At 56.5% G+C, this 24,308-nt stretch overlaps 1 protein-coding gene across 6 annotated transcripts; it reads right to left on the reverse strand.

Annotated features, from left to right (window-relative positions):
- Positions 1 to 184: 184 nt before the first annotated feature.
- CLN8 (CLN8 transmembrane ER and ERGIC protein) lies at positions 185 to 23,807 on the reverse strand. 6 transcript variants are annotated; one of them, XM_072742744.1, is made up of 4 exons: positions 18,742 to 18,790; positions 17,179 to 17,270; positions 11,123 to 11,792; positions 185 to 2,103 (listed from the first exon to the last, which is right to left on the reverse strand). In XM_072742744.1, exons 3-4 carry the CDS (start codon positions 11,663 to 11,665, stop codon positions 1,780 to 1,782), a joined length of 867 nt encoding a protein of 288 aa, XP_072598845.1. In that variant the 5' UTR covers positions 11,666 to 11,792; positions 17,179 to 17,270; positions 18,742 to 18,790; the 3' UTR covers positions 185 to 1,779. The 6 variants fall into 6 exon arrangements, with proteins under 6 accessions (XP_072598845.1, XP_072598846.1, XP_072598849.1 ...); XM_072742745.1 differs by lacking the exons at positions 17,179 to 17,270; positions 18,742 to 18,790 and adding an exon at positions 23,304 to 23,807; XM_072742748.1 differs by lacking the exons at positions 17,179 to 17,270; positions 18,742 to 18,790 and adding an exon at positions 20,248 to 20,397.
- Positions 23,808 to 24,308: the final 501 nt, after the last annotated feature.

The raw sequence follows: 24,308 nt of genomic DNA on the forward strand, positions 1-24,308 counted from the left end.
GCAGGGCGTCAAGGGTAAGCCCTGTAAGGGTCACGGTCCTGGTGTAGTTCAGATAAAACTCAAGCTAAATAGGATCCACCTTCAACTGAATTTTGAACGCGGAGACTGATTATCAGTCTGTATCTCCAACATACAGAAGACTCGCAGACACGAACAGTACAGAGAGACGACAACAGACATCCTCCTGGGTCCATAAATATAAACTATTTTATTACATTTCCATCCCATCAGAAATGCCAGCCATCTCTGTTCCACGAGATCGGGGAGGACTACAGGCCACGGGGTCTCTTGTTAGCAGTCCTGGCAGGGACGCGGCACGCTGAGATCTAAATGACTTCTTACGGGGAAATAAATAGGTATTGCACATCTGTAACTAAGCATGATCAATAAAGTCGAAGCAGCAGCACGGAAGACACATCACTGTGAGAGCTCCGTGTTCTGTGACAAGCACAAGTCAGGCATCTCTGTGACCAATAAACACGTGTTTTTTGCAAACACATGAAAGGGGATTTAAATAAAAAATAAACTTTTAGTTTTAATTGCATGATCATGGCTAGAATAAAACTGTGTGGGTCTCCCCCCCGCCCCCCGCAGCCCACAGGTCGTGAGCCGAAATGACCCCTGCTCCCCTAAGGTTCTCACTGCAGCACTTTGCAGACCTACTCTGTGCCTGTTCTCGCTGCGTGATGGAAACCCATGGAGGTGCTCCCTTCCCTGGAACACGTGACTGTACGCACACAGGTCTCTGGGAAAGGCAGAAAGGCCTCAGCGAGCCCTCGGATGCCTGGGGTGCCTGTGTCACCCAGCATACATGCCAGGTGGCTGTGACTTCCACGAGGCACGGTGTGGCGAAGGCAACCGCCTCGGGATGCACCCCCACCCCCCCACCCCTATTAGGCACCCAGCAAGGGCTGCTGCAGAGCAAGCCAGGACCGCAAGCCCTGCCACCGAGCCCCTTGGAGCACCGCGGGAAGCGGCCACTGCCTGGGCGTGAAGCCCACAGAAACACCAGCCACGGAACAAGGGTCTGCTTGGGAAGCCCACCAGTGACTCAGTCTTTTAAAAATGGTCCTTTGGTCCAGAAAAATCCAATCACCAAAACTTTTCTACCTTATTTTGCCAAGTGAGCCATAGCGTATGAACACACACCTCTTGTTTTCCCACAGGTCCCCTGACCCATGAAGCCCACGGGCCTCGCCGTCACGAACACTCTGGTCAGGCTGGGTCTGGTCCGGGGCCGTGCGTCCCCCTAGCTGTCTGCATGTGCCCCCACCAGATGCACTGCTGCACACGGCGCTGCACGCGTCACACGGGACACTCCAAGGGGGGGCACGGATGGTACCGCCTTGTAGCTTGGGGCAGTTCTGCCCCACGAGGAAGGACAGCATGACTGGACAAGCTCTCCCGCACGCTGACCGTGTGACGGGAAAGAGCAGGCTGGCGGCCACCACAGCATCCCAGACAGGGCGCTCCCCTCCTCCCGGGCAGGTGGCCTGGCTTCTGCCCTGCATCCCCTCTGTGGTGCTCCTCAGGGCCCCACACGCTGAGGCGTGCAGGAACAAAGCACAGTGGACAGCAGACTTGTGATGGCAAAGACCCGCCCCCCAGCCCCCGGAGGCAAACCAAGGCCTGAGAAACACTTGGCGGCTACTTAGAAATTCACACGAAGGACACGGCTGGTCCGACTTAGAGACCATCCTGGACAGAGCACTCAGGGCCTCGCCTGCAGGAGCCCACGCGCACAGGCCGCCGCGCTCTGCGGTCCCAGGCTCCCGGTGGCTACTGGCCCTTCTTTTGTAGCACCTGACCGTTGGCCCCAGCCGGCCGGCTGCTTCTGGGTGCTGGCTGCGCGAAGTTCCAATCCACCGGATTGAGAAGCTGCTGCGTCTTCTTATGGGTCCAGTAGGGATTGATGACGAGCGTGAGGAGGCCCAGCCCGACGAGGAACAGTGCCAGGTGTGGCAGGTACAGGCTGCTGACCAGACCGTCCCAGTGCCGGAAGCACACCCACCACATGTGGTAGGTCAGCACCATGCGGCAGTGGAACATGTGGATCATCAGCCACTGGTTCAGCTTCCAGAACAGAGACTCGGACCAGCCAGCCTGCAAAAAGAACACACGAGGCTCAATGCACGACCATCAACACTCACTCTTCACTTTGAGGAAGACTTACTGCCTTCATCCACCTGACCGAGCACAGCCCAGCTCTCTTCTCCCTGAGGCTTCATGGGGGCAGGAGACCGCCCGCTGAGGCAGCACTGGCGCCCAGAGTGGGGGGTGTCCTCACCAGTCCCACCGGCTCCTCCTGTTTCTCCCAAGAGCAAAGTCCCGTCTCCCCTCCAATTTCACTCCAGTCTCTCTATGTCCCCCTGACCCCCACGTACTGTCACATCAGGCTCCCCGTCCGGCAGCTCGGGGACAGGAATTGCTGAGAGGACAGATGCTGACCACGACTAAGGTTTCCTGCTTTGATGTGTGATACTTTTTCCCCAGGAGCCCATGGACACAGGCAAAAATGGACTTTCCTTCAAATGACTCTAAATTTACACTAAAACTAGTTTCCAGTAGTTGTAGCCAACACTGAACAGAGAACTTGAAGGTGGTTCATCAGATCCTGGACACCAAGGTGGGACCTCACCAGCACCAGGACGTCTGGCACCAAGATGGTCGGGCCCAGGATGGTCGGGCCCCAGACAGTGAGCACCGGGTCACTCCAGCACCAGGACCTCCAGCACCACCACATCCCAGCCCCCCTCAGACCTCCCACACCAGCCTCTGCAACCTGGTCTCTGCTGAACCCAAGCTACAAAGTATCTTCCTCGGGAGCTCGAGCCGCAGGTGGCCCCCTCCCAGGGTGGGACAGGGTCTTGCTTTTGCAGAAGGAAAACTCTGCGAGCAGGCAAGAGAGTATGATCTCAGGAAAGGGAACCAGCTCTGCTTGAGTCCCATATGCTGAACCCTGAAGGGGCCACAGCAAACCAACTCCCGAGAGGGTGTTGTTAAAAACAGGAAAGGAATCCTAATCTCACATGTCATGAAATGTGTCCACACAGCTCTGACAAAGGAAAACGAGAATCTATGAATTGATGATTTCGGAAAAATAAACTAAGAAAAACAAGGAACTTCCTTGTTGTCTGAAATACTGTGAACTTGCTCAAAAATAACCTCACCAAACAGCCGATGGTCTACCTCTTTTAGCGCAGACACACCCGCGCGTGCCTTTTTCTAGCCTGTTGATGATCAGGTCGGCGTCAATAACACCCCAAAGCAGCATCTACTTCTGGCAGAGTTTAAACATGAAATGCTGCAGCTGATTAACGAGCGCGGACGGCATGGACGTGAGGCCAGGAGACAGAAGGGCAGACGGAAAGCCCCGTGGAGGCTCCAGCAGGGCTCTCCTCCTCTGGGCACCCAGCGCTCCCGGCTGCTGGGCCTCAGGCCTTCTGCCGGTAGCCTCCTTACCGGAGTCTCCAGGGCTGGACGCTGCTCTGCTCGTGCAGCATGTGCCATCTTCAAAGCACACGAGCAGCCTTTCACAAACTCACCAAGCACTTAGTTTGCTCCAACCCCGGAGCAAACAGAACGACAGGCCTGTATCTGGTGCCACTCAAGGTGGATCATAGCCACATGCTTCCCGGGGACCTCGACATGCAGGAGTGGGAGCCAAGGAGGCACAAATCTGAAACAAGTGTAGCACCTCCACACTACAGGGGCCTGAGACATGCACAGGGGAGAAGTTAAGACCAGGAGAATGTGTGTTCATCATCCTGATGGCAAAGTGACAGGAAGATAAAACCAAATGCGTCTGCTAACTTGTCTGTAAAACCAGAGGGTGAGGCTCCAGTTCTCAGAGGCTCCTGGCTGTCTGGAGTAGAAGCTACAACTGCAGTCAGTCCTCTATCAGTAGGGACCAAGTGTCCCAGCACTGTAGCCAGCCCCAATCTGCTAAGAAACAGGGTGGTCCCTGCCAAGTGGCCCCATCACCAGGTCCAGAGGTGGCAATGGGCAGCATTTGGCTTTGGCCATGCATGCTGTGTGCCCTCCCTGGACACACACTGGCAGCACCAGGTGGAGCCTGGACACACGCAGGTGGGGACACCCGATCCCAGCTGCATGGGCTATGCTCCCCTGTGCAAGCTCCTCTGGACTCGGCCACACTCTGTTTCCCAAGGGAACAACACATACATATGCCAGTACAGACTTCCACCTCCAGAGCTTGGTCCATCATCCGTGTTTCCTCCCAAGTCCCCGCCTGCAGCTGGCAGAGTGCTTGATTACTACTCATGACAGCGGGTATCTTCCGTGGGATTGTACAAGTAGGGCCACAAGCACACATTTCTCAAGCACAGAAACGTGGAAGTCTGACATTTCCAATGTCAGATTGCTCCTGGGGAACAAAGTGTGTCCTCCATGGTAGCCAAGGACACCTGGAGGCCACCTCTCCATCACCTCTCCTTCATGTTTAGCGGCACGGACTGCGTCCCATGTTGCCATTCTCCAAAATTCACAGAACAAAGGGCTCTTCTCCGTCATTCCCTCACTGCTAAAATATTAATGTTCCTATCATGAATGTGAACTCATATAATAAAAATGTTGAGTTCAGAAAGCTCAGAGCTGGAGAACTGAGCGTTCTTTGGCATAACCCGGGCACCGTCATCACGAGTGCCCTAAGCAGGGACAGGAACTAAGTCTGTGACAATGCTGCTTTGTGCAGCTCCGGCTCCCGGCGGCTAGCACTGCACAGCACACGTGTACAAAAATCTTCATGACCTCATTCACACTACGGGCTAGGCTTTCGTGGGTGAATTTTATCTATAGAGGTTTGAGTCCTATGCAATGCATTTATTAACTCTAACCAGCATTTCAGAATCATTCATGAAGGGAATGCTAAGAACGAGCCACTGTTTGCATAGAAAAACCATCTTAGTTATGGTGATGTCTGCTGTCTTGATCTACATCCTTTACTATCTCAACAAGTCAGCCCTGGACGGCCAGGCAGATTCTTGAATCCAGATGCCCAACTACGCAGGACTCTGGAAGCTTTAGTAAAAGCTTAAAAGGTTTTAATGTTATAGAGGGTGGTTACTTACGTTTAGTAGTATGTCAACTACAACGAGGAATGAAACACCTAGAATAACTGACCTAAGCTACCTTAACGTGGGGTCCAGTTGTGCTGCTAGGGTCCACTGGCTTGGTGCAGTCACTATCCTGACGGTACTAAGAAGTGAACATGTGGACATCCCTCCCTCCCGATCCTGCACAAACAGCACCCAGCAAGCTGTAGGGACAGCAGAAAAGTCCAAAACCAATTGCTTTCCTGCACCCACCCACCACTGGAGCCTCCCTTCCTCCTGAGGATGCTGAGGACCAGAGGCTGGGCCTCCCACCAGCCCTGCTCCTCCCATGCAGAGCAGAGCGTCCTGCAAGAGGCTGGTGGCCATGCCCGGCTTCAGACGGTACAGACAACTCTGGAGAAATACACATGAAACCATGGAACACTGATCACCAGGGGTGCCTGAAGGCTCAGCGGTTGAGTATCTGCCTTCAGGCCAGGGCATGATCCCAGGTCCTGGGATCGAGTCCCACATCAGGCTCCCTGCCTGGAGCCTGCTTCTCCCTCTGCCTGTGTCTCTCTCATGACTAAATAAAATCTTTTTTTTTTTAAAGGTATTTATTTATTCATTCATTCATTCATGAGAGACACACAGAGAGGCAGAGACACAAGCAGAGGGAGAAGCAGGCTCCATGCAGGGAGCCCGACATGGGACTCTATCCTGGGACCCCCAGGTCACGCCCTGGGCTGAAGGCGGCGCTAAACTGCTGAGCTACCCCGGCTGCCCTAAATGAATAAAATCTTAAACAAAAACAAAAACAACACTGATCACCACTACGGACTGGAAAAAGACAGGGAAGATTTTCATTTCTTCTTTTAAAGAAATTCCTACAAAACAAAAACAATTCTGGATAACTAATCATCTATTTTCTCAAACGTGTGAATTACAGCCCCAGCTTCTGTCTGGCAAGTTTGCTGTAGGTCCCCGTTGACCACGGCGTGAGCAGGCTCCTCTGTAAGAAGGATGGTCGGGACAGGAATGCTGGACACAGCCTTCTACTTTTTTTTTTTTTAATAATAAATTTATTTTTTATTGTTCAATTTGCCAACATACAGAATAACACCCAGTGCTCATCCCATCAAGTGCCCCCCTCAGTGCCCGTCACCCATTCACCCCACCCCCTGCTCTCCTCCCCGTCTACCACCCCTAGTTCGGTTCCCAGAATTAGGAGTCTTTATGTTCTGTCTCCCTTTCCGATATTTCCACCCATTTCTTCTGCCTTCCCTTCTGTTCCCTTTCACTATTATTTATATTCCCCAAATGAATGAGAACATATAATGTTCGTCCTTCTCCGATTGACTTATTTCACTCCGCATCATACTCCAGTTCCATCCACGTTGAAGCAACTGGTGGGTATTTGTTGTTTCTAATGGCTGAGGAATATTCCAGTGTATACACAGACCACAGCTTCTCTATCCATCATCTGTCAATGGACACCAAGGCTCCTTCCACTGTTTGGCTATTGTGGACGTTGCTGCTAGAAACATCGGGGTGCAGGTGTCCCGACGTTTCATTGCATCTGAATCTTTGGGGTAAATCCCCAACAGTGCAATTGCTGGGTCATAGGGCAGGTCTATTTTTAACCCTTTGAGGAGCCTCCACACAGTTTTCCAGAGTTTTCCAGTTTTCCAGCTGCACCAGTGCACATTCCCACCAACCGTGCAGGAGGGTTCCCCTTTCTCCATATCCTCTCCAACATTTGTGGTTTCCTGCCTTGTTAATTCTCCTCATTCTCACTAGTGTGAGGTGGGATCTCATTGTGGTTTTGATTTGTATTTCCCTGATGGCCAGTGATGCGGAGCATTTCCTCATGTGCGTGTTGGCCATGTCTGTGTCTTCCTCTGTGAGATTTCTATTCATGTCTTTTGCCCATTTCATGATTGGATTGTTTCTTGGGTGTTGAGTTTACTAAGTTCTTCATAGATCTTGGAAACTAGCCCTTTATCTGATACGTCATTTGCAAATCTCTTCTCCCATTCTGTAGGTTGTCTTTGAGTTCTGTTGACTGTATCCCTTGCTGTTCAAAAGCTTCTTATCTGGATGAAGTCCCAACAGTTCATTTTTGCTTTTGTTTCTTTTGCCTTCTTCTTACAAGAAGTTACTCTGGCTGAGTTCAAAAAGGGTGTTGCCTGTGTTCTCCTCTAGGATTTTGATGGAATCTTGTCTCACATTTACATCTTTCATCCATTTTGAGTTTATCTTTGTGTCTGGTGCAAGAGAGTGGTCTAGTTTCATTCTTCTGCATGTGGATGTGGACACAGCCTTCTGTTGGCCTTCCATCCACACCTGAACACAACGCTGGAGCTGTGCTCATGGCCTGAGAACACAGGGAGGTCTCAGGCCCTGCTCTCCATCCTCGGGAAGCCCGTCGTGGAGACGATGCCCCCACAAGGAGAGAACTGAAAATCCAAGGGCATGAGGAGGACCCGCAGGTGCACAGCATGCAGGAGACTCCCAAGTCTCTGCATCTTATCAAAAATGACCCACACCTGGACCAGCAGCCGAGATGATCATTTAGACATTGCCTGTGTTGACCTTCTACTCCATTAATGATTTCTAACCTTCTGCCAAATCATTCCTGCCTGAGGACCTGACACCATCTCCAAACCCCGCACTCCCCAAGATCTCGCCAGGTGCTTAACTGAGCAGCAGCCGGCAGCTCCCCAGCACACTGGCCCTGGTTCACCTGCCAGCCACAGCATTCACCGAGCTGCCCAGGGCAGCCTGTACCTGTCCCCACACTCACAAGGCCTCCTGCAGCACCAGGAAGGGGTGGCCCTGGGGGACAGTACCAATGCCTGCTGCCTTCTAGGTGCTCCACAGATGTTTGCTATGGGTGGACAGTCAGCCCCATGGACACTGGTAATCCACTTCCCACGTTCTCACACTGTTTACCCTGTTGACCCAAAGGCACTGATGATTCTTCCCACTTCATGATTTTCTCCCGAAGCTTCCCACAGCATTATAGGAGTGCCTGTCACCTGACCCCTTTGTGGTGACTCCATCAGACATTTATGAAACAAAAAGCAGTATTTCATGTTTCACATAAAATATCCTGTGAACAGTATGCCAGAAAAGATGGCAAGAATTCTCTGCTACTGGGTGTTATTCTGTATGTTGGCAAATTGAACACCAATAAAAAATTTATTATTAAAAAAAAAACAAACCTCTCTGCTAAAAAGATAATTCTTGGGGCACCTGGGTGGCTCAGGGCGTGACCCCGGGGTCCTAGGATCAAGTCCCACTTTGGGCGCCCTGCATGGAGCCTGCCTCTCCCTCTCTGTATCTCTCATGAATAAATAAAATCAGAGGAAGAAGCAGGCTCCATGCAGGGAGCCCGATGCGGGACTTGATCCCAGGTCTCCAGGATCAGGCCCTGGGCTGACAGCGGTGCTAAACCACTGAGCCACCCGGGCTGCCCAAATAAATAAAATCTTAGAAATGTATATATAACAATATAATTTTCAGGAGCCTAACTTAAACATTTTCATATCAAAATGAGAATCAAGATTGTATTTAGAAGACATACGTCTTTCAAAAACAAAAAGGATACAAATACTACACAGAAAATGAGGGTAGGTCCTGATGCCTCTAATCAGTAGTAAGACAACCCTATTCAGAAACATGAACCTAAGAAAACAACACGAGGTCAGAAGACGGGGGGCAGGAGGCTGGACCCTCTCTCCCCACAAGCACCCTGATTCTGCCCTTGCAGAGGGCTGGCCTCGGTCTTGCCAGTCCTGGACTTCTGATGGGTCCTGCAGAGTCCAGCTGCGTGGGGAGAAGAGGTGATGGCTGGGCTGGTAGGCCCCGTAGCTTCCGCCTCCATGCCAGCTCCACACCAGGGAGCAGACTGCACACGGCCTGCTCTTCCCCGTGGGAGGTCTGGCAGAGACCCCAGAACCCCTGGCCACACCGGCCAGGGGGTCAGCTCCTGCATGAGGACTGTGTGGGGGGCCTGCGGGAAGTGCCCACTCTGTGTGATGCACGGACAGCAAGGGCACAGGTGGTCCAGGTGAAGGAACAAGGCAAGTCTCTAAAGGCAGATCCTAAGGAAATGGAGTCAAATGACTTATCCGACAGACATGCACCCGCAACGGTCACAAAGATGCCAGCCATGGAGATCACGAGGACAGTGCATGAGCAAAGTGAGAACTTCACCAGAGATAGAAGATGTTTTTAAAAGAAGTCCCAAGGAAACCACAAAAGACCACAAACAGTCATCTCAACCTTGAGAAAGAAGAATCCATGCAGGCGTCACACTTCCTGATTTCAGACTGTATTACAAAGCTTCTCAAAACTGTATGGCGTGGGGGAAGACTGACGTGGAGTCCGATGGAACGGAACACAGAGTCCAGAAATAAACCCACCAGGTACACCCAACTGGCCTGCCCAAGGGGCCAAGAACCCACAAGGAAAAGACAGTCCCTCCCACAGGTGGTGCTGGGAAACCACACAGCCATGTGCAAAGGTCCGAAAACAGACCATGTTCCAACACCAGACACAAAAGTCAAGTCAGAAGGTGAAGGCTGACACAGAAGATCCAAAACTAACACTTCGGGAAGAAAACACAGGGAAAAAACTTCACAACTCCCGTCTTGGCAATGATTGCTCCGACAGCAAGAGCACAGGCAACAGAGATAAAAATAAACAATTGGGGCTGTGCAAAGCTAAGAAGCTTCTTCACAGCAAAGCTCCAGTGGGGCCAAGGCACCTGCAGACCACGTGACCAGCAACAGACGCCTCTCCAACGTACATAAAGAACAACTAGAGAGTGGAAAGAAAACGGATTCAAACATGGCGCAAGGACGTGAGCAGTTTTCCAGAGAAGACAGGGAGACGGCTCACCACTGTGTCTGAGGTCCCTGATCACCCAGCAGATGCGAACCCAAACCACCGTGAGACCACCGCAAGGCTGTCACGATGGCTACAACCAACAACCAAGGGACCGGTGTGCGCGAGCCCCTTGCACGATCCCGGTGGGAAGAGGACATGGGGCAGCCACTGTGCGCAACAGCACGGAGGTTTTCTTTTCTAAAACAGAACTACCACATCATCCGGTAATCCCACTTCTGAACACTCTTCCAAAATAACCGAAATCAGGATCTCGAAGAGTTGTCAGCACCTCCCACGTTCACTGCAACGCTTGCTCTTCACAGCGGCTAAGATGTGCACGCAACCTGGGTGCCCACGGCAGACAAGCAGACACAGCGCGGTGCGCACACCACGCAAAACCACTCAGCCCCAGGAGATTCTGCGGCATGCAATGTGCAGGAGCCTTGAGGTACGGAGCTCAGAGGGGCGAGCCAGCTGCAGAAAGCCAACACGGCGTGCTTCTGCTTCTGGATCTAAATTAAACTCACAGAACGCTGTGGAGTGGCGGCTGCTCAGGGCTGGAGGCAGGGGCGGCGGGAGGTGCTCATCACCAGGCATGGAGTTCCCACCAAGCATGGGGGACACACTCGAGGGCTCTGCTGGACAACACTGGGCCCGCTGTCCACAGTGACATCACGTATGCTTAAAAACTGGTTAAGAGGGTAGATCACGGGCAGCCCCGGTGGCCCAGCGGTTTAGCGCCGCCTTCAGCCCAGGGCGTGATCCTGGAGACCCGGGATCTAGTCCCACCTCAGGCTCCCTGCATGGAGCCTGCTTCTCCCTCTCCCTGTGTCTCTGCCTCTCTCTGTGTGTCTCATGAATAAATAACTAAAATCTTAAAAAAAAAGAAAAACAGAATCACGTTTTCTGGTGCTTATAAAATTCTATTGACAGAGTCCTAAGGTCCACTGAGTCTTGTTTTGCTGTGGAGCTAGAAGCCAATAAGATTTAAAATTCGGAACATGGAACTGAAGAAGTCTGCGTGCTGTGGTTTACCGGGTGGTGAGCGTACAGCGTGTGCAGAACAAAGCGGCTGTACAGGCACAAGACAGGATGGCTCCACAGCTCCCCGGCTTGGGCTGACGTGTGCAGACGCTGCAAATGACCCCCCACGCCCCGTGAGAAACACTCACCTTTAGGAGCATCCAGGAAATGCAGGTGAAGGGAGTGCTCGCCTCCAGAAGCAGCGTGCTCATAGCCAGATAGTGGCCGGCTCCGAGGTTGACCACGGAGCCAAGAAATCCCAGAAAGGCGAAGAGATGGTGGATGGCCAAAAACCAGTCAAATGTCCGGAAGAGCACATTGGACACGTGAACTGCTACGTTCTCAAAAAAAAAGAATCCGGTTGCCGTTGCGATGTGAAACCAGCACCAGTTCTGCTGGCCGTGTGCCTTGTCGGCGTGCAGCACGGGGTCCGCCAGCAAGGCCCACAGGCCCGCAGCAGTGCTCTGAACGCCGAAGACGGCGCGCGTGGCCGCCAGGTTCCAGAAGACCTTCTCTCTGGCCACCAGAGAGCGGTAGGTGGCATTCAGGGAGGACGAGAGCTGGTGGCAGACGACAAAGACTCCCAGGTAGAAGACGAAGCCAGCCACCGCCAGCGTGGAGCGGATCTTCCAGGACGTGTAGTCCAGGTCGAAGATGCTTTCCGATGTCCCCCCATCGCTCATAGGAGTCATTGTCCTCAATTTATTACGTTAACGGCGTCCCAGGGCCAACACTGGGCTTTGGGCCCACGCGGCGGCCGGTCCAAGGAAGCGGAGGCAGTGCAGGTGCCCCTCGGACCTTCATGTATCCGTCTGCAATCTGGGGAAAGAACGGACAGGTCACTGCGTTGACGAAGCAGAAGCGAGCACACAACCCTGTAAACAGGGTTTTTAAAGCTTCTTCACCACGCTTGAAGACCCACAGACACAGCAAGGAAACACTCGCCGGCCCCCGGAGGACAGGAGAGGACAAGGCCCCGTCCTGGGGCCGCCTGGGACTCGCACTGTGCACATGCCCACGGCGCCACACACACTCGGATGTCGCTCGGGGGCTGCTCTCTAAGTGCTTCTCGAAGCCCCTGGATCGCGAGACGAGAACACTGCCCAGGTCGTCCGTGGTCTGCAGGGCCAAGCTCCGTGCACAGGGCCGTGCTGTGGCCCATCCATGCGTCACAGGCCCCCCACACCCCCTCGTCCCACAGCTTGCCTCCACCGTCTGCGGCGGCGGTGGGGCTGCAACAAAGCCTGGCACACGGCAGGTGTTCACAGCTCGGCATGAGGACAGTCACCTGTCACCATCAGGGCCTGACACCCCAGGAAAGCCTCGGTCCCGGTTCCCGTCTGTTAACCTGCCGCACGGCGTGAAGTCCATCCTCAGGGACGGGCTCGGAGGATGGCAAGGCCACTGTGCGTGCCCATCCCCAGACGCCAGGGCTTACCGCTCCCTGCAGGGCCCTGCCCACAGCTCCCTGCTGAGCCCCCAGCCCTGGGCTGTACCCTCTTCCAGAGATTGTACTTCCAACCACGAAAACCATCCCCTACGCTGCGTACGTAAAGACAGAACGACGTACTGAAACCTCGGGCCGTGGGCAGAGCTCATCAGCGCCGTCTCCGCACTCCAGTCCCCCAGTGCCAGGGGCTGCCTGCGGGCACGGAAGGCATCACGGACACACTCAAAACATAAGTTCGGTTGACTTCTACCCGTACAGTGTGGCCCATTCTATCATTGTCCAGAAACACAAAATATTTCCTTTCACAACAACCTGTTTCCTACCCCCTTAGGGGTGACAACGCTTGGGGACCCATGAACTTCAGGTCCGACCGCCAGCACGTTGAAGACGACCCCCCTCCGCGTTGGGAGGTGGCGGTCGGGCGGCTTATGCTAGTCAGCGGGACAGGATGGGAACAAGGTCCCCAGGGCCCATGCTATTCCCCACACCGCCCCTGCCACGCTCCAGCCCTACCGAACCTTCCCTTCCTGGGAAACCCCTCGCCCCCACCCCTGTGCCCCAGGGTCCTCCCCTGCGCCCCTGTGCCCCCCCCAGCCGGCGTCCCTGGTCCCCGCCTCTCCCCGACGCCCGCTCCACCAGAGGAAGCGCCACGGACAAGGCCAAGGACCTCGGCTCCGGCTCTAATACTCTGTCAGTTTTGTGTCTCAAAACGCTCAGATTGCGGACGGCGGCTCCAGGAGCCCCGCCACCCTGAACCCCAGGACCGGGCTGCGCGCAGCACATGCTCAAGACACGAGCTGGCGTCCACGTGCACCTCCAATGGGGCTCAAACGGTCACATCTACGGAAGTCTGGACGTGTTTGTCAAACGGCGACCTCCAGTCTGCGGCCTTCGTCAGGTGGGGACCCCCAACCCTCCCCGCGTCAGACTTCGGGGAGGGAACCCGGCACGAGGAGGGGAGCCCAGGACCAGGTGCAACAGGGCCCTGCAGGCCTGACCTCCACCTGCACGCCCCATGGCCCCACGGCCACAAGGCCCGCAGCGCATCCTCAGGGAGCGGGGACTCGCCCCACGTCTGCGGAGGGACGAGCGGGCCGGAGCGGGAGCGCCTGCTCGGGGTGGGCGCTGCATCCAGCTCCGGAGGGGAGGCCCGGGCCACCAGCACACGAGCCATGCACCTGCGTGCGGCCTGCAGCGACCAGCAAGACCGCCACCCCACCTGAAGTCCCGCGCCCGGCCAAGGTGCACACGGTACGGCTCATCTCCAAACCCACACCAGGGCTCCCAACCTGAGTGGTTTTATGAGTTGGTTATGGACACGCGCCCGGCCTCGAACGTGCATTCGAGGGTCGGTGACCAAAGGCAGGTCACGGAGGGGCGTGTCTTCCTACTTCTCTGAGCACAGCCTCTGAAGTAGGCGGGCTCCTGTAGGAATCCGATCCAGGGCACAGGACGAGGGCACACTCCTTGCACACGTCCACCCGGACCGAGTGTGTGCTGTGCACGGGATGGGATGACGGTGGCAGCGGGCTGCTCTGACGGGCCCAGGGCCCGTGCCCAGGGCACGCTGCCAAGGCTGCGTGCACACAGATGAGGCTTCCTGGGGGCAGGGGGCCAGCAAGAGCGCTGGGCACCGGGACACCTGGGAGCTCGGCACCTGGGCACAGGTGTGGTGATTCTCCCAGAACCCTTCTGGCTCCAGAGACTGCTGCCCAGGGCCAGCTGCTCTTAGGGGACAGCAGAGCCGGGAGCTGACCTAGCAAAGTCCTCCCTCCTCTCCCCGCCCTGAACCTGGAGCAACACCCCTCCACCCTGCCTGCCCCATCTGCCCCTGCACCCGGAGCAACACCCTCCACCCTGCCTGCCCCACCGTCCCTGCACCCAGGAGCACTGTTCCTTTGCCTTGATCATCCCAGGGCACCTGGTCCCTGGCAACTAAGGGCCATCCTTATTACTCAAAGTCAAATTATTCATGTAGTCTGTCCTGAATTGTTCACTCTGTCCTGACTGCTTTTCCTATAGAAACCCCAACAAAGGTAGCAGCCTAATTCCTCCCCTGCCTCCTGTCTTTTGCCTCCTGATCTGGTGCTTCCCCTGGGTGGCCCAGCGGGGGGTGGTATGGTGTGCCTGGCGCCTCTGGGACCTAGGAGTATAATGGCCTTGTTTTCCTGAGCCTCTGATGTGTGTGCTCCTGTGTCCATAACCAACTCATAAAACCACTCACAACAATCTGGTTCTGCTGCAAATCACCTTCTAACCCCAGAGGGTGGTGACTATGAGGTCTACAGGTGCAGACTGGCTTTCGGCAAAGAGTTCCAGGGTTCAGGAGAAAGAAAGCCTCACCACCAAGCAGGTAATGCTAACCGTGGAAACGGTCACACTGCACAAAACTGTAAACTCTGTGAAAATGCAGACTCCTCCTACAACTTCTTCTGTACTTTTACACAAGTCAGTCATGGGATCTGGTTCTCAGCTCACCACAATATGCTCTTAGCCAAGTCACCCAACTTCTGTGGTGCCTTTGTCTTGAAATGGGAGGGTCCCCAGGACTGCAGGTCTCAGGCTCTCCCACTGGAGACAGCCAGGACAGGTGCTGTTTAGGGAGGTCCAGGTCAGGACGGAGGGGCTCCAGGGTGCCAGGGCCCAAGGAGCAAGAGCACTGGGTTCTGATCCTGGTTCCACTACTGAGGAGCTAAGAAAACAAGTTACTTAACCATCCTGGGTTTCTCCAGTTCCTGAGAAGAATAAAAAGTACACACAAATGCAGGACAGTAGGATAGTGGTTACTAATCCAAACACCTTGTCACGTGCCAGGCACGTTCAGCTGGGTCATTCTGTATCATGTTTCGAAGCAGTCCGCTTGCTTCGGGAGGGACTGGCACCTCAGCAGGACATCGGACCTCAGGTCCCTGGTGCTTCCTCCCTACCTCTAGAAAATTCCAGGACAGGGGCAACCTGCAGGCTCTGCCTTCCTGACCCTGGAGTGATGGCCAGGAGCCCAAAGGCAGGTGCAGAGCCACCCAGCTGGCATGATCTCTGGTCCCCATTTGATTATAAAAACCAGTGACTCTGAAGTGCAATGGTTTGGTGTCTTCCTTCCTCCAAACCAAGCTAGCATGACTGAAAGAACATGTGGATCTTGCCGCAGGCCTTAGCGGTTTTACAGGAGAGCCAGATCCATTTAAAACAACCAGATTATCCTGCTGGACAGAAACCCTGAAAGCAGGCCCCCGCGAGTCCCTCTTTCCTACTGCCCCTCCTCTGACGTCCCTGCTCCCCACCAAGAGCACAGGGACAAGTGCGGTCCTGACGCTCCCAGACAGAATGTGCCTCCAGAGTTGAAAGGAGCACCAAGGACCTGGAGCACTGAGAGAGCACCGTCCTGGGGGGAGGAAGCTGCTCGCCCACCATGTGGGCCCCTGAGCACCTGAGGAGACTCTGGAGCACAGGCCCCGTTTCTGAACCACACGCCGGAGTCCCTAACAGTGAGGCACCCTGCGGCAAGGGCTCAGTGGGGAGGCCCCCGTTACGGCAGGTGAGGCAGGCCTGGGCGGCACCCTGAGCCCTTCCCATGGGTGACAGGGAACTGGCTGCAAGAGCCTGGAGATGCAGGAAAATCCTCGGTCCTTTAAAGTACACCACAGCAAAGTTCTGGGAGCCTTCTACAACCTTTTTGAAGGTACTTTCAGATCTAAAAAAGAAACTACAGACAGGTTAGGGTCAGATGCTGAAACCAACAGGAGAGCCAAAGCTGAGAAAGAGGGTGCCAGGGAAAGAAACAGAAACCACTCCCTCACAGCCCCCCTCTGCTCCCCTTCGGGTCCTGACGCTTGTTCAAACCCCACCTCACCTGCTCCTCCCACACAGCTGCCCGCACCGTGTGGGGCAGCAAGCCTGTGCTGGCCTGGCCTCTCCCATCACTGTGGGCGTGTCGGGGTCTGGGGAGACCACTCGGCACCTCCCAGTCGGGGATGCTCCAGCGAGATGGCCCGCCAAGGGAAGCAGGCCAGGCCTCGGGTGGCAGGAACCTACAGGGACCCGGGTGGGGCAGCAAGTCAGCCTTCCCTGGAGCCCTGCGGAGGTCCTGCCCCTTCCACAGAGTCACGATGGCAGTACAGCTGCAGTCCCGCCCACACCCATAAACTCAGCCAGGCCCTACTGTGGAAAGACAGACAGGGCAGGACAGACTTCCACTGGCCCGTCAGCCTGACCACATCCCTTCCCCCATACACGGCAGAGGGGACACCAGGGTCATGGCTATTCCACTGCATGCCCACCTCTCAGACCAGAGGGCCTCTTCATATGGCCTCAAGTCCACGGCAGTCACAGTGGGAAATCACTGCTCCCTGGGGGCGGGGGGGGGGGGGGGGCGCTCGCACTCAGCCCCTCTGGCCAGATGGATGGCTTCCAAGCCCAGGCCCTCCAGCACTGCATCTCAGTGGGGCTGTGGCCAGGAGGGACTGGCTCCTGGGGGCGCCCAGAGCCCCAACCCTGATGGTGCAGACCTTAATTTCCTTGAGAAAAATCTATCTACAAACTTTGTCTTTCTTCCTTTTCTACCATTTGGTGGTGTAGGCTGATGCACTACAAATTTAATGAGTGTCAGTTTCAGGGCTGCAGTGTGACCTGGTGGCCCTGTCTCCAGGGACGGGACTCTGTGGCCACCCTTTGAGCTCCATGTGACACCCACTGAATTCCTGGAGTGCTAAATTACTACAGATAGCAGTATTTCTGTGTTTGACGACCGTAACTGACCTAAAATTTGGAAAAGAGTCAACAAGATGAAGAAAGGTTGCACACTTTTCTTGTCATGCTGGATTACTGTTTAAGAGCCGCCCGACGGTCACCTGTGGGAGAGAGGCTGTCACTTACTGAACCTCGAGTCTTGGCCACGACCCTGGTAAGGAGCTGGGAGGCTGAGGTTTGGAGGCGCCGTGTTCACCAGTGCCCCGCAGGACCCCCCAAAGCTCATCTCCTGTTCCTTGCGTTCGCTTGCGTTCTGTGGACTTTGTCACCCCGCGGGGGCGACCCTCCTGAGGATCAAAGTAACCTGGTGTGTTCCCCATTTGTGTGAGAACAAGGTTTGTAGCATTTTGAGAATTCCACTTTGGCAGTGTGCAGAAACACTTGTTCCAAAGTCAAAAAGAAATACAGACTCAAGGAACAAAGTTTAAGAAATGTGAACGGGAACAAAAGTATAAAAACAAAACCCCCAATTTCCCAGTCCCCCGAGGCAGCTCTAGGAAGCATTACTAGTTTGGGTTCAATTGTTTCATCAAATATAAACTCTTATTTTTTCCCATAATGTGGGATCAGGTGTACAGGAGCTGCCGCACACCTGCTTCTCTCTGCAATACAGGCCTCCGGGTCCCAGGTGCATCCATCCTTCGGCACAGGGACGGGGCCTGTCCCTCCCAGGGACCCCATTCAATGCAGCAGCCTCCAGCCGCACTTGGTTTCCCTGCCTTTGTCACAGAGAGCTCCCCGCAGGCCCCAGAGCCCCCAGTCCTGCTCAGCGCCAGCTTCCAGGGTGAGGAGGTGCTGCGGGAGGGCTCACGGCTGGGGGGGCTCAGGGTGGAGGGGGACAAGGGGGGGTCCGGGTGGAGGGGGGTCGGGGTGGAGGGGGAGCAAGGGGGGGTCCGGGTGGAGGGGGGTCGGGGTGGAGGGGGAGCAAGGGGGGTCCGGGTGGAGGGGGGGTCGGGTGGAGGGGGAACAAGGGGGGTCGGGGTGGAGGGGGGGTCGGGGTGGAGGGGGAGCAAGGGGGGTCGGGGTGGAGGGGGGGGTCGGGGTGGAGGGGGAGCAAGGGGGGTCGGGTGGAGGGGAAGCAAGGGGGGTCGGGGTGGAGGGGGAGCAAGGGGGGTCGGGGTGGAGGGGGAGCAAGGGGGGTCGGGGTGGAGGGGGAGCAAGGGGGGTCCGGGTGGAGGTGGGTCCGGGTGGAGGGGGGGTCGGGGTGGAGGGGAAGCAAGGGGGGTCGGGGTGTAGGGGGAGCAAGGGGGGGTCCGGGTGGGGGGGGTTGGGGTGGAGGGGGGGGTCCGGGTCGAGGCTGAGGTCCGGGGTGGGGGCGGGGGTTACGGGGTGGAGGGGGTGGGCGCTCCCCGCACGGCCCCCCCCGCCCTGCGCGGCCCCCGCCCCCGCCCTCGCCTCCCGGTGCAGTCCAGGGCCCGGCTCCGGCCGCGCGGTCACCCAGCGCCGCCAGGGAGGGCAGCGCAGGCCGGGGCGGGGGGGACGCCGCTGCCCCCGGTGCCCCCGCCGCTGCCCCGCCCCCTGCCCCTCGCCCCGCGCCCCCCGCGCCCCCGCGGCCCCGCCCCCTGCACTCACCGCCCGGCGCCGTCCGACCGGGCCGCAGAGGCGGCCGCACATGCGCAGCTCCGTGGGGCGGGGCCTAGCGCGGTCGGGCGGAACCACGGGCGGGGGGGGGCGGGCGGAACCACGGGCGGGGGGGGGCGGGCGGAACCACGGGCGGGGGGTGCGCGGGTCCCGGGCCTGAGGCTGCCGGGGCGGGGACCCCACGGGCCCTGGATGCGCCCGCGGCCGCGGTGACTCAGCGCCCGGCCCCTTCCGCGCCGGCCTCGCAGTCCGCGTGCCCGGGTCCCCGCCGCAGGCTCGGGCAGCCGGGGGGGGGGAGGGGGCTCCCGGCGGGTCTAGGGCGGGTCTAGAGCGGCCCCGCCGGCCCCGGCGACCGCGGACACGGGAGGACCGAGGGCCGGGCCAGGACGGGCGCCGCCGCCGCGTAGGTCGGCGCTAGCCCCGGGGGGGGAAGGGGCGGGGCGGGGCGCGGTCTCCCCGGGCTCTGCTGCTCCAGGCCCCCCCCCAACGGGACACGCGGCGGGGACGCAGCCTCCGGGCTTCCCCCTGCCCCGCGGGACCGGCCCCCCCGAGCGGCCGCAGGTGCTCCGAGGCCCGGGGGCGCTGCCAGCCGCAGGGCCCTCGCCCCTGAGCCCCCCCAGCCTCTTCTTTCTTTCCTGCTGGACACTTTGTATCTTTATGAGCTTATTTTACTGGTTATTTCCTGTGTCTTCAGGCCAAGACGTGACCTGCACGAGGGGCCAGGGGGTCCGGTTGGCCTCTCCTCCCCCGCGCCCAGGCCGTGCCGGTGCAGCTCCGCGACCAGCGAGTGTCTGCGGGGGGCGCAGGGGGGGCGCGGGGGAGCGCGGGGGGGTGCGGGGGGGTGCGGGGACGGGGGGGCGGGAGGCGCAGGGGGGGCGGGGGGGGTTGCGGGGACGGGGGGGCGGGGGGTGCGGGGACGGGGGGGGGCGCGGGAGGCGCAGGGGGGCGGTGGGGAGCGGAGGGGGCGCCGGGGGGGCGCGGGGGGGCGGGGACGGGGGGGCGCGGGAGGCGCAGGGGGGCCGCGGGGAGCGCAGGGGGGGGCGCGGGAGGCGGCGGGGGGTGCGGGGACGGGGGCGGGCGCGGGAGGCGCAGGGGGGCGGTGGGGAGCGCAGGGGGCGCGGGGACGGGGGCGGGACGGGAGGGGGTGGGGACGGATGGGGGCCGCGGGGTGCGCAGGGGGCCGCGGGGGGGCGGGGACAGGGGTCGCGGGAGGCGCAGGGGGGCCGCGGGGGCTCGGGGGCTTCCAGCCCGAGGGGTGCGTGGCCACGCGCTGCACCCCCTCTCCCCCCCCCCCTCCTGCCCGACGGGCCCTCAAAACCTTCATTGAACCGAATTAAAACTGAGACAGACCCCGAGACACAGGCGTGTGTCTTGATGTTCCTTCCCCTGTGGCTGTTGCCGGTAACCACAGACTCCCCTGGCTCTCGGCCGGTTTGGGGATAAGACAAGAAGTTCTAAAAGCCCTTTCAAAATAAAGTACCATGAACTCTCAGGTACCCTCAGCTTGCGAGGAAGAAGGTTCACGTGAGCGGTCCCCTGTTCCCCTCGGAGCTCAGCTCGTCTCTGCGGGCGCCGCTGGCTCCAGGCGGAATCTGCAGGAAGCACAACCTGCTGCCCAGCCTGCGGGCCTCGCGGGTCACCTCCTCTGTCCTGCCCACTGAGCCGCCTTAGAAGTAAGACGCTGAGGCTCAGAGATACCCAGCGACAGGGTGCTCATTCACACAGGCCAAAAGTTCCTCAGCTAGAGCTTAGGTATTCAAGGGTTGCACCTTTGTGTTCTCCCATCTTAAAAACACGGCGATGGAGTCAGTCGTTACAGGTATAACTGGCAATAAATAACCAGGTGGAACTGAGACGTCTGGGGGAGATGCAGGACCCACTGGACTCTCCTCCCCAGTGGGGCCCCTGCGTGTCAGGCCGAGCACCTGCCCCCTCCCTCCTACAGTCCCAACAACAAGACATACTAGGCGTGAGGTGCCCTGGCAGGTGCTTTCTGGAAATGGTACATGCAGACTTCACATGGGTCTGGCACAGCCTCAGATGCTCGTGGGCGGACCTGCATATTTCCTGGATAAGGAAACCAAGGTTTGGCCTGTGTAAGGCCAAATAACTTGTCTAACTACCGTCAGCAGCTAAACAATGAAGCTGAGTTTTGAAATACTATGCAATGAGGTATGTGGAGGCAATCAAAATGAGTTTTTTTAGAGGAGGCGGGAGGGACAGTTTTTTTTTTTTTATTTATTTATGATAGAGAGAGAGAGGCAGAGACTTAGGCAGAGGGAGAAGCAGGCTCCATGCACCGGGAGCCCGACGTGGGATTCGATCCCGGGTCTCCAGGATCACGCCCTGGGCTGAAGGCAGGTGCTAAACCGCTGGGCCACCAGGGCTACCCTCCCTTCTCCTTTCTGACCAGGTTAACAATACCTGGTTAACTCATTGTTTGCTTGGTTACGGAAAAAACCAGATTTTTAAAAGACATTAGCAGGTAGCTGGTGTGATCTTGCCCTTTCTGCCTGCTTGTAAAAACCAGGTGGGATGACCAAGTACGCACAGGGAGAGTGGGGAGACTTTAGATCCACATGGTTCTCACCAGAGAACGTAGTTAGCTCTGCAGCAGAGATATTCCAAACAACACTGTAAAGTCTCGGGCCCTGGGTCATGATCTGCAGACCACAGATGGGAAACAAACAGCGTTCTGGGGACGTCTGCACCTCTGATGATGAGATGCTCGGCCCAGCTGCTATGGAGACACTCCCCGGTGGGCTCCTCTAACCCCAGAGGCCCGACCTGGGGCTGTCCAGCTGTGTGTCCCTCCACCTAGATCCTGGCACCCTGGCTGGCTTCAGCAAGAATGCTGTTGGGCTGGTCCAGTAGGAATGGCCCAGCCTTGGTGCTCCCATCTACCAGCACCGGTCATGCGCCCCCACTCTTCCTGGGGTGCTCATAGCTCAGCCCTCCTCCCAGTGCAAAGCCCACAGCAGGTGGCAGTTTCCTGAATAAAATCCACATCAACATTCTTTAACAAGTGTCATGGATAACATTTTCTTCCAGAAGTATGGCAAAATGAAAACTTTTTAGAAAGACAAAAACATGTGTTAAAGAAAAGTGCATTTTCTTGGAATCATTCCTGTTCAAATGAGTCTTCATTGTCTCCACCTCTTTCTTCTGAGAAGCATATTTCAGAACCACAACCCGTGGTGCCTATGGCTCTCGTCCAAAATTTTCAGAGGGCTCTGAACTTGGAGCCTTTACTTCCACTGGTGTTGTGACCTTGGAAAGTTTGAGTAATGTCTCTGAGCCACAAACATAAAGACAAGGTTGGTGGAAGTCTCTTGAAGCACCAGGGCCTCTGCCACTTGAGTGCCGGCTACACCAGGGCAGGGCTCTCTGTAACACCAAGAGCTTCAAGCTAATGGCTTTAATTATCTTGGCAAAGAATCTTTAAGTCTCAGTTGGCTAAACACATGATCATAAAACCAGCATTAAAAAATAATGACTTGGGACGCCTGGGTGGCTCAGCGGTGAAGCGTCTCCCTTTGGCTCAGGTCATGACCCCGGGGTCCTGGGATCGAGTCCCACATCGGGTTCCCCACAGGGAGCCTGCTTCTCTCTCTACCTGTGGCTCTGCCTCTCTCTCTATGTCTCTCATGAGTAAGTAAATAAAATATAGATAGATGATAGATAGATAGATAGATAGATAGATAGATAGATAGATAGATAAATAAGCCTTGATAAAGATGATGTTTGTTCAAGGGCTGGGAAGCCAGGCTGTTCTCCAGGGGCCTGCCCACCCCTCCCGAGGGGACATCTGGCGAGGTGGACACAGCTGGGGGGTGGGGGTGCGGTGCTTCCAGCTGGTGCTGGGGCTGGAGGCGTTGCTGTGGCTCCCTGCGCACAGACCAGCACCCACAACCCAGGAATGCAATAGTGCAGAGGTCAGAAACCAGATGCAGCCCAAGGATCCGCCTCCAGTTTCAAACTCAATCAGGAGCAGAGAGGCTGCCCTCCGCACCCCCAAGCCGGTCTGGCCAGTTCCCTTCCTGAAATGGCATCAGAAGGTTCTGGGTGACCTGAAGGATACAGTGTGACTTTGAGAAATGTTTAACTCCTATCAGCAGATGGATGGAATCCCTGGGATTTTTTTTTTTTTTTACCTTAAGTACTAGTTTAGCAACAAACGTACAGGCTTAAAACTTGCCCTCTCTCCCCACTACACGAAGTCTAATGCACTTTGGAGATCACAGTGGGGCACCCAGGTGGTGCAGTTGGTTGAGTGTCTCTGGATTTCAGTTCAAGTCATGATCTCAGGATCCTGAGATCAGTGAGGAGCCTGCTTGAGATTCTCTCTCCCTCCCTTTCTGCTCCTCCCCCTGTCCCCCTCCTCGTACCCACCCCCTCAAATAAATAAATAAACCTTAAAAAATAAAATCTATATGTATATAAAAGAAAATGAAATTCAGTGTGTTTAAAAAGGTGGATAAGATGTTAGGAAGCAGGCAAAAGTGGCACACCAAGGAGGCTGGTTGTGAAGTTGCCTGAGAAATAGACCTTACCTGAGAGCTTTCTCTCCCATCGACCACCTGGCAGCTGTACTGAGTGTAGATGTAGAGGCAGGAGGGGTAACTGAGATCAGCGGGCCGGACGCTGCCAGCATCAATCAGGAAACACACCTCCAACTCCTGTTTTCTTGTCCTTGTACTAAATGGAGGCCCTGGTGAGGGAGCCTCCCAGTGCTCCCCTGCTCACCAGAGCATGTGGGGCCCCAGGAACCACATGACATCCCCCTGGACCTGGGCACTGCCTCCTCCGACTGTCATCATGACCTGGCAGGCACGGGAGCAGGACTGAGTCACTGAACACAAAGAGGGTGGCACTCCCATTGGCTCGGGATGCCCATCGTCGCCCCACGGGAGGCTGGTGAGGTGGCCTTGGGCTGACGCCTGTCCCTGGCGGCAGCAAACCAGTTCCTGCAGACAGCGCCGGTCACACAGCCCGGGTGAGTTCAGACTCGAGTGACCCGTCTTCCCGGGTGCAACACGCCAGGGCCACGCTGGTCTGTAGGCGGAGGCCACCACGCCTCTTGAATGCAAGCAAGTGCAAAGGGCTTGCTTTATGTGGGCGCTCTGGCAAGAAGACTTTTTGCCCATTTCTACCCATAAATCTTAACCATGAAAGTCAGTTCACTAATGAAATTCTCATTAGTACGTGATGTATGTAAAGAAAATAGAGTGGCCTGTGCTTGTGATTACAAATACCAAGACCAGAGAGATTAATCTTCAGCTGGTTGCCATACCGTCGGGAGCAGTGCTGCCGAGCATGCACGGCTTGTGTTCATAAAGTGTGTTTCCTAAACATTATTTACTCGAGTATGTGCTCAAATAATATTAATTAAAATGAATAAGTGAACACGTTTCTGTTAACCTTGACACATTCCAAGAGGGACAGAGATATGGCTCTGAAGTAGAATGTGTTCTCAAGCGACAAGATTAATCTTCGTTGAATCATTTTGTCCATTATGTTCGTGCCTCAAGCCCGTGTCTTACTTTCTATGTTTCAGG

The sequence above is a fragment of the Vulpes vulpes genome, chromosome 16 (genome assembly GCF_048418805.1).
Source record: "Vulpes vulpes isolate BD-2025 chromosome 16, VulVul3, whole genome shotgun sequence".
Classification (NCBI taxonomy): domain Eukaryota; kingdom Metazoa; phylum Chordata; class Mammalia; order Carnivora; family Canidae; genus Vulpes; species Vulpes vulpes.